Raw genomic sequence first — 9,154 nt, 5'->3', positions numbered from 1 at the left:
CCATCCATCCATCCATCCATCCATCCATCCATCATCCATCCATCATCCATCCATCCATCCATCATCCATCCATCATCCATCCATCATCCATCATCCATAGCTCACATCATCCTCATGTGGGATCAGATCGACTCTCCGCTAGAATAATCAGGATCAACTGGATCCTGATTTAACTTTAAGATCAATTGAAAACTTCAGGAAAATCTCCACATGAACCCGTGTGAATGAGATGCTCTGAGAGGTGGTCCCCTCCTCCTCCTCCTGTGTTCCTCACGTTGCATCCCTAACATGTGTGAACATTTGTGCGTCTGTTTCACACAACTATTTCCAACCCTCACCTGTCGGAGGAGCTTCTTTCTAGAGTCAGTCACAAGGGTCCAGCTGGACGCCGATGCCAACAGGAGATTAGGAGCTCCTCATTTTAGCTGGGAAAGAATCACAGAGATGCACCCCCCACCCACCCCCAGACCGACCAGCAGCACAGATGAAGCCCCCGCTCTGAGAGCAGCTGTAAGTGGGTGGGCAGCAGGGGGGGGTCAGCTGCTGCCACCTTCAAAGCTGGAGATGTTCTCGCATAAACGCCGGCAGGCGACTGAGGGGCCGACTAAGGGACAGACTGAGGGACAGACTGAGGGGCCGAAAGAGGGGCGACTGAGGGGCCGACTAAGGGACAGACTGAGGGACAGACTGAGGGGCCGACAGAGGGGCCGACTGAGGGGCGACTGAGGGGCCGACAGAGGGGCCGACAGAGGGCCGACAGAGGGGCAGACAGAGGGGCCGACAGAGGGCCGACAGAGGGCCGACGAAGGGACAGACTGAGGGGCCGACAGAGGGGCCGACAGAGGGCCGACAGAGGGCCGACCAAGGGGCAGACAGAGGGGCCGACAGAGGGCCGACAGAGGGCCGACCAAGGGACAGACTGAGGGGCCGACTGAGGGCCGACTGAGGGCCGACTCAGGCCTCCCGGTGTAGCAGCAGGAGCAGAGCTCTGGGAACCGTGCAGGGCTTGTCAGGGTGATATACGCCCGACATGTGCGAGACGGCTGTAAAGAAGTCAGAACCTCACTAAACATGATACACACGTGTTGGTCTGATCTACCACCTGACCGCCGGCGAGGACAGGCTCACCCCGCTCTGGGTGGCCCGTCTGACAGAAACCAGAGTCCAGATCTGGTTTAGATGACGTCATCCTATCATAGAGATCAGCTCCAGAATTGACTGAAAGGAACCTGACAGGCGGGAACACTGGATAACCTTCTGCGTGAGAGGCTGCAGAGCTCGGCCGTAACCCGACACTGGAGGCCACGCTCGCTTGGTAAAGGTTTGCTGATGGAGCTCTGTGGTCGGGCCGGGGCGAGCCGGTGGCGCGGGCTGCCAAAATACTCAGGCAGCTCAAATCCATCCAAAACATGACATCAGAGCTGGGGAAATCTAGACCAAAACGCCAAACCATCGATGAAACATCCTGGAGCTGGAGCCTTTATCCAAGACACGCCCACATTTGGACAGTGTGGACAGTGTCTTGCATGGGATTTGAACCCTTGACCAGCGGATTGGCAAGTGTTCTGTCGGCAGAATAAACAGCTAATCTGAGGAAAAGGTTGAAGTTCATGAACGTCTGCGGAGGTTCTTCCTCTTGGCACTTCCTGCTAACTGGATTACGAGAGTCTTTCCACTGAACCGTTGACCTCTGGACACCACGTCTGATCTCAAACCTGGTTCTGATCCAAATGAATGTTTGTCTGAGTCTGTGCTTCTCTGGCACCAGACGATAGGGCAGCAAACACTTAAAAAATAAGAGCATTGTATATGAAACGGACCAACAGAACCAACAGAACCAACAGAACCGCGGTTCTCTGACGGCTGCAGACAAACGGTGGCAGCTGGCGGTTTACGGCGCCGGATGTCACGCTCAGCATGGGGCGCAGAAACATTTGATGCTTTCACAACGACTGGAGCTTTCACCACCTCTTCAGCGCCGCGTCTGTCGGGCCGCTGCTGCACAGCAGCTGCAGAGCTTCAATGAAGCTTCAAGCGCGGAGCAGAAGTCATCGATCAGCCGATGTGTGGGTCGATCACGGCCGTCAAAAATCAAGAAACAGCCAATTATCATCCGTCACTTGATTGACACGTGAAAAGACCAATCAAACATCCTGTGATGGGAACGTCGCCGCAGATGTTTGAGTGAACCGAGCGCCGCGCTCTGACAGCTCTTTGCCCTCCTAAACTTTAGTTACACCAGGGGTCCCCAAACTACGGCCCGCGGGCCGGATCTGGCCCTCCTCCACATGTGACCCGGCCCTCCAAACTGTTTTGGCTAAATTTGACATTTTTGCCACTTTTTAGGTTAATTCGTCATTTTGCTAATATGTCTGCTACATATTAGCTGTTTGGGCTAATTCGGACTTTAGCTAATATTTTAGCTTTATGCTAACTATTTTGGCTAATTTAGTTTTTTTTTGTTTTTTTTTAGGATAATTTGGCATTTAGCTAGTATTTCTGCTACATGCTAGCTGTTTTGGCTAATTTAGAATTTTTTTTATCTTTTTCAGCTAATTTGGCACTTCGCTTATATTTTAGCTAGCTATCAACTTCAGTGTTTTTAGCTATAATTTTAAACTGCTATTAACCTATCGCAGGTAATGCTATATTTCTAGTTTTTAAAATGTTCTAGTATTATTTTTTGTGTTAAGATTACAGAAATCGTGCGGCTTTCTGGAAAACCGTAAAAGTTTGCGTTTAGGCTGTGATTGTTTCACTTTTTCTATTAGCCTACAAACTGACCCCGCCCCCCATCAGAGAAGAAAACAGTTATGTGGCCTCACATTAAACGGTTTAGGGACCCCTAAAATGTAAACATCCTCATTTAGTCTCTTTTAAGCAGCTTATCAAACTCTACGGAACAGCTTTGATGTGTCGTGTGTGAACTGCGACACACAGGCGACCTGTCCACGGCGTGACTCGCCATCAGCCAACGTTAAGAGGGATAGGCTCCAGCAACTCCGTCAACTTGAAAGGGATTAAACAGGTTCGGAAAATTGATTTATTTATCTTAAAATGTTCTTTTGAACCATTTAAACATATAAAACACTTTTTAATAATCAAGAACACAAATGTCTGATTTCGGTTTAGAAGGAATTCTAATGTCAAGAATTCTGCATAATTTTCTCTTATTTTCTTTATTATTTTGATCAATTTATCAATTAATATCTCAAATCAATTTAATGTCTGAGCCTCATAAACTAAGAAGACTAATGAAATGACTTGACATTATTAATGGATCGTGTGAGTTTATACTTTTTTATAGTCACAGTTAAATTAGCTTTAAAAAACTCAAATTTCAGGATTTCAAACATTTTTTTTATAGATTGTCAAACAGAAACTTTTATTTTTGCTAAACTGTAAATGATTGAATACATTTTCTCAGTGAAGGTATTGATTGATCAAATTGCTTTCATTTATTTTAATTGATAATTTATATAAAACATTTGCTTTGTTGTTTTCCTTGTTTTCTATGTATTGTTCAAAATAAAGGACTAAATAATTTATTATATATTTGAAATAAATCTAGAACTACATCAATTTGATTTATATTTTTCTTTTCTCTTTAATTCCTTGAAATAAATAATTTTTTAAAATATTTTCGACTGAAACATAAATGAAAAAGTGGACAAAATTTGATTCAAAAACCTGATCATCTCAGAAGCACCAAACTTTATACTGAAACTCTCTTCCTGAGTAACAGAATTCCATTTCCCCGAGCGCTCCCAGGCGGTCTCTGGAGGGAAAACCTGCAGGAAGTCAGCCGGGATGTTCAGAAAAACATTTAGCCGATCGATATCCGGATTCGGAGTGAACGGATGAGAGACGCCGCCCCCCAGGGACCAGGGGTCCTGGGGGGCCGTCCTCACGTTTCCCTCCTTCTTCTCCTTCCAGGTCGGATCATCAAACTCAGCAGCGTTCTGTCTGAACGAAGCCAAATGAGCGTGGGGGGTGGGGGGTCCCAGGAGGCAGATTTCAATATTAAAGCTTTCATTTCTGCTCAATTAAAACTTCAAAGAACCAGAATGAAATCATCACAGGAACTGCAGGACTCCACTTTTATTTTGAAGGAGAATAAATGTCTTTAATGGATGAAAAAAGTGTTTCAAAGAGAAAAACTTCAAGACTTTTACTCCACTTTTTTCCTCGTCTATGATTGTGTTTTATTGATAAATGACTTTGTTCTTCAGACTTTGATCTACGGTGGCCCTGAAGGTCAAATCTATGGAAAATCATGGTAAAAATGACAACCACAGTGTAACAAAAATCTAATCTAATAATGAAAAAACCAAAACATTAAATTGTAGAAATCAAAACTTCCAGACACCAACATTCATTAAAAACAAAAAGTAAAAGTTTGTGAAACAAAAGTAATTTTAAAAATAAATGAAAGAAAAAAAAGAATCCAGAAAAGGTAGAAATCCCTGATTGGATGATGACGTTTGCTCACCTTTGCAACAGGAAGTCATTTTCTTCCAACAGATTTTTCTTTAAGCCTTAGGCCACGCCCACTCCACACGTTGAGGTCAAACGTCTGATTAAAAGTCATCATCCAATCAGAGATTTCACAAAATTCTGTTTCATTTTATTTAATTTCTTTGTAATTAATCAAAATGATTTTGTAGATTTTATTATTTGTTTTGCTTATTTCATTACTGTGATCTTTAGAGTGTTTCTGAGTTGATGTGATTTGTCCTTCAGGGCCACCGTACTCAAGTGAATAAGAGTTTGGTTTTGATAGTACAGAATCATTTCTCCTCACATTTATGGGGAAACTCGAAAATGTTTTTGAATTAATGTTTTAATTATTTATTTAAACGATTATTAAAACACAATTCAGGCAATTTATTTGATAAAAAATGATTTTTAAAATATATTTTTCAAAAGTTCTTTGTGTTGTTCAGGCTTTTAGAAGCAACCTTGGTTATAAATTGCGGCTTCAAAATGAAACTTTATTTAAATTACATAAATAATGGCAGAATTTGGGTGAATTAAAGGGAGTTACATTCTAAAAATGAGCCTCAACAGTGGGATTCTAGGTGTTCTAAGGCTGTAAATCTCTTCACTACACTCTTTACTCACTTTTCCCTCAAAATTAAACATGTAGAAGTTCAAACTTCCACAGAAAAATAAGTCCAGGAGTAAAGAGCGTATTCTGTACAGGCAACAAAACAGGAGGAGATTGACTGACAACCAATCGGGACGGAATGTGTTAAATAATAAAAGGAAAGTACTAAATTGGACTGAAAAATCAAAGTGACCAGCGATGGAAGACTCTACGACTGTCTGTTCTTATATATAAACACTCACAGAAACATGAAAAACAAGAGAATTAAAACTCCTTTCCTCACCTTCCTTCAGCATCCCCACTTTCAGGCATTTCATGAAGCGGCAGGCCTGGCAGGACTTCCGCCGCCTCTTGGTGATCTCGCACTCGTTGGTGGCCGGACAGCTGTACTCGATGTTTCCTGCGACAGATCACAAACGCGGCGTGATTGTTCTGCAGACGATACGCATCAGCAATTAGGAATAATAGTTTCTTTACATTTTGAATCAGACGGCGAAGACACTAAAACCAGCATCACATGTGAGCGTGCACGCACACACGTGCACACGCCAAGGTGACCTTTTATCACACTCTGAAGGAGAGGAGGCTTTAGTGGTGTTTTGATGGGACGCGTAAAAGCCCCGCCCTCTACGGTCCTGATCCACAGATAAATGAGCTTCATTAATGCACAACTTCACCTGGAGCATGATGGGAAGGCTCCGCCCTCCTCAGCGGCACAGAGGTCGCCCTGTCGAGCAGCGAAGCTCGCCGTTTTCTCTTTGCTGCTCGATTTAAAGTGTAAATAAAGCAAAACAAAGAGAAGGAGCCAGAATTTCAACACAATCTGTGGTTGAACGTCTAAAACAGCCAACGGCGTCGTCTGCTGCAGATCTGCCAGAGCGGCAAACACCCCCCACCCCCCGTTGGTCAAGGAGAAGGTGCCAACATTTGTCAGGCTCCTCGGCGCGAGCGGTGCCAGCGAGGTCACCGGCACCGCCGGGGGCCGGGGAGCCATGCCAGCATGTTGGCAGAGAGCGAGCGGCCGGATTCGAGGCCGGAGAATCTGTCAGAGGAGCAGCGGAAAGTTCACCGCCGCCGCCGCCGTCGGCACACGGACGAACACAGACGTTTGTCTGGGATCCAAACAAAAACATAAATATGAATTCTATCTGCAGGACATTTCCTGGAAAAATGGAGGTATTATCTGAGAAATGAAGAGCAACAAACGCTCCGATATATTCTTTATTTTTACCCCACAGAAACATTCATACATCTGAAGAGTTTCCTAATCCAGACAATTTTATAGAAATAGTTCTCCTTTCAGGCATTTCCAACCTGATCCGGCTGCTGATCCGGGTCACTCGGCAGCTGCAGATCTCATCATCAGGAATTTTGTTTTTTTTTAGTAAAAATAAGCAAATCTGCTGTTTATTATTTAAGATTTCAGATCATGAGGTTTGTTTGTTTTTAACAGCATCTTATTTACTTTTTTCATCATTGATAAAAGTCTAACTCAGAGCTCTGCAACTATTTTTATCCCTTTATTGGAGGGAATTTAGAACCCTTTGTGGCCCACGAATAAGAGAGTTTGCCCATCTCGGTCCAAGACTCTTTCATTTTGGCTAAAAATGGCATTATCATAATTATAAAAAAAAACATGTTGATTCTCTGAATTATTATTCGATTACTTATTTAAAGGGCCTTTATCATGAAAAATCCACTTTTTGAGCTTTTAAGTATATTATAATGTTAATTCTTCACCAAAAAAACCCTAAATTGTATTTGATCTATCTAAAATTCTGCTTTCTGAGCACCAGAACCCCAAAAACGAGCAGGTCCTCACACTGTGACATCACAAAGTGAGGAACCGCCCCTTCCAGGAGGAGTCTGCACAACAAGCTCCTCCCCCAGGCTAACACAAACATATATGCACACATCCATAAAACGCCGGCTCTATGTTGACGTTATGAATGAAACGGGCGACACCCACAAGTAGCAAGGGGCGGAGCCTCATAGATCGAGTTATCTCACTTCCTGGTAGGAAAAGAGCTAAAAAAATAACTAAGGTTAAGGTCATAGATTAGAATTTTAACATGTAAAATAACGGAGCAAAATGATGCCTAAAATATTCATATTTAATATTACATAAAGTCTTGCATATAATTGCATCTTTATGAAAGTCATTTTTTAAATAATTGAATTCTACTGATGTTTATATGTTTACTTTTGATGGTTAAAGAAGAAAATTTCACTTTCATGCATTTTACACTAAAGTAAATCTGCTGCAGCCGGATTTGACACCAGCTGTATTTTATTTTGAAAGGAACTAGTGTGTGCTCCTGTCAAAAAGTAAAATAAATCATATTTTTTTAAAGAAAAATGTAATAAATATTTATAAATAAATCCTTAAAGGCCACAAAGACATACAGAAACCAGAAAAACGGGACCAAATGGCTCATATGAAGGTTGCACCTGCATGTGTGAGTCTCTGTAAAGGTGGGTGCATGCAGGGGGGGGTCCTCTCTGACCGCCCCCCCTCTAAAAGCTGTCTGTCTGCATCCCCTCTTAGTTAATCAGGTCTCATGTCCAGAGGACGTTCTAATATCCTTCCTTAACCTCTCTTATTTTCCCTCTAAATGTTGATATATTATTATCCCGGCTCTCCTCCCCACCCCGCCCAGACCTCTCCTTGTCCCCCTCCTTTACAGAGGCCGGGACCCCCTCCCTGATTTCCATTCCATTAGAGTGGCTTCTCCCGTCTGAGGCGACCACGTCCCTTTGCCTTTATTTAGAGGACTTCTTCTTCTTCTCTGTCATTGCCCCAACAGGAACGCGTGCCCGAGTTTCTAATGGGCCGCTCCGCCCTCCCCCTTGTGGGCGGGGCCTCCCAGGGCCTCCTCCCCTCCCACCCGATGCTTTGCTCTTAATTACAGTCGACCAACACTGATTGCTATTGACTGAGAGCGGCGGCTCAGGACGAGTGACGGACAGATTAAGCTCATTACTGCCGGCCTCCACAGAGGAGGAGGAAGGGGAGGAGTCAGAAACGAGCGGTGTTTACAGTCATTAACGGGTCGCCAGGCAGATCTGATGAAGTGAACAGACTTATGGGGGTTTTTCATTGTAGAGTAGGGATAGAAAAAAGGTTAAAAATGGGATAAAACTCACAAAGTTTGATGATTTATTTCTGTATTTTTTTATTTATTACATTTTTCATTATTTATTTATTATTAAATTTCTTATTTACTTATTATTTTTATATGTGTCGCGCGGTATGTATTACAATGTGTGTCTCACGATACGATTAATATCCCGATATGTGACTCGGTATATGATATATGACGTGATACTTATCCCGATACGTGTCTCACGATACAATCGTATGGATATAAACTACCAGAACAATTTTGTACTATTTTTTTAAAGAGTAAGACTTAAAAAAAAAGAACTCTACCCGATGAGGTGAACTGAACATTTAACAAGCGGGTTCTCGAGATCTTGCTGTTATTTTGGTTTAGATCTGATTTGTTAGGCTCAGTGCTGCCAACTAGTGTTTGGAGGTTTAAGTGGAAAACAAGAGACAGACGCGGATTTTCTTACTGAATCCAATTTAGTTTCAGCTTAACAACAAAACAAAAACGTTTTTGGCCATGAAGACTTTTTCTTTTAAATGAAATACTTTTAAATAATTACAATAATTGAATTATAACAGTTATATATATAAATATATATAAAAAATTTAAGTGTATTTTACTTACAGCACATACAAGTTCCTTTCAAAATAAAATGCATCCTTTGTCAAAAAAGAAAAAAAAATTAAATGAAGCCAAAGAGCCACTACAGAGCGATAAAAGAGCCTCAGAGTGCAGACCACTGAACTGGAGGGAAACACACACTGACCTTCACAATAAAAGCTTTTCTGTCAGGACGGAAAAATAAAAAAAAACAAACAAGCATTTCTGCAGATACTGTAAATAGAAATCAGGATTATGAAAATTAGATTTATTTGTATAATTAACGTCGATGCTGGGCTGCACGGTGGCACAGTGGTTAGCGCTCTCGCCT

At 42.5% G+C, this 9,154-nt stretch overlaps 1 protein-coding gene across 4 annotated transcripts in view; it reads right to left on the bottom strand.

Annotated features, from left to right (window-relative positions):
* The window catches only part of LOC112158341 (steroid hormone receptor ERR2), a 71,401-nt gene that overhangs the window by 20,854 nt on the left and 41,393 nt on the right, over positions 1-9,154 (bottom strand). For all 4 annotated transcript variants that reach the window (XM_036210578.1, XM_024291642.2, XM_036210579.1 and 1 more), the window contains one exon: positions 5,394-5,510. In XM_036210578.1, coding sequence (XP_036066471.1) covers positions 5,394-5,510 — 117 coding nt within the window. The remainder of the gene's footprint in view (positions 1-5,393; positions 5,511-9,154) is intronic.

This window comes from Oryzias melastigma, linkage group LG24 (assembly GCF_002922805.2).
Source record: "Oryzias melastigma strain HK-1 linkage group LG24, ASM292280v2, whole genome shotgun sequence".
Lineage (NCBI taxonomy): Eukaryota > Metazoa > Chordata > Actinopteri > Beloniformes > Adrianichthyidae > Oryzias > Oryzias melastigma.
The sequence above is the reverse complement of the archived record's forward strand: the minus strand, read 5'-3'. Positions and strand labels throughout refer to the sequence as shown.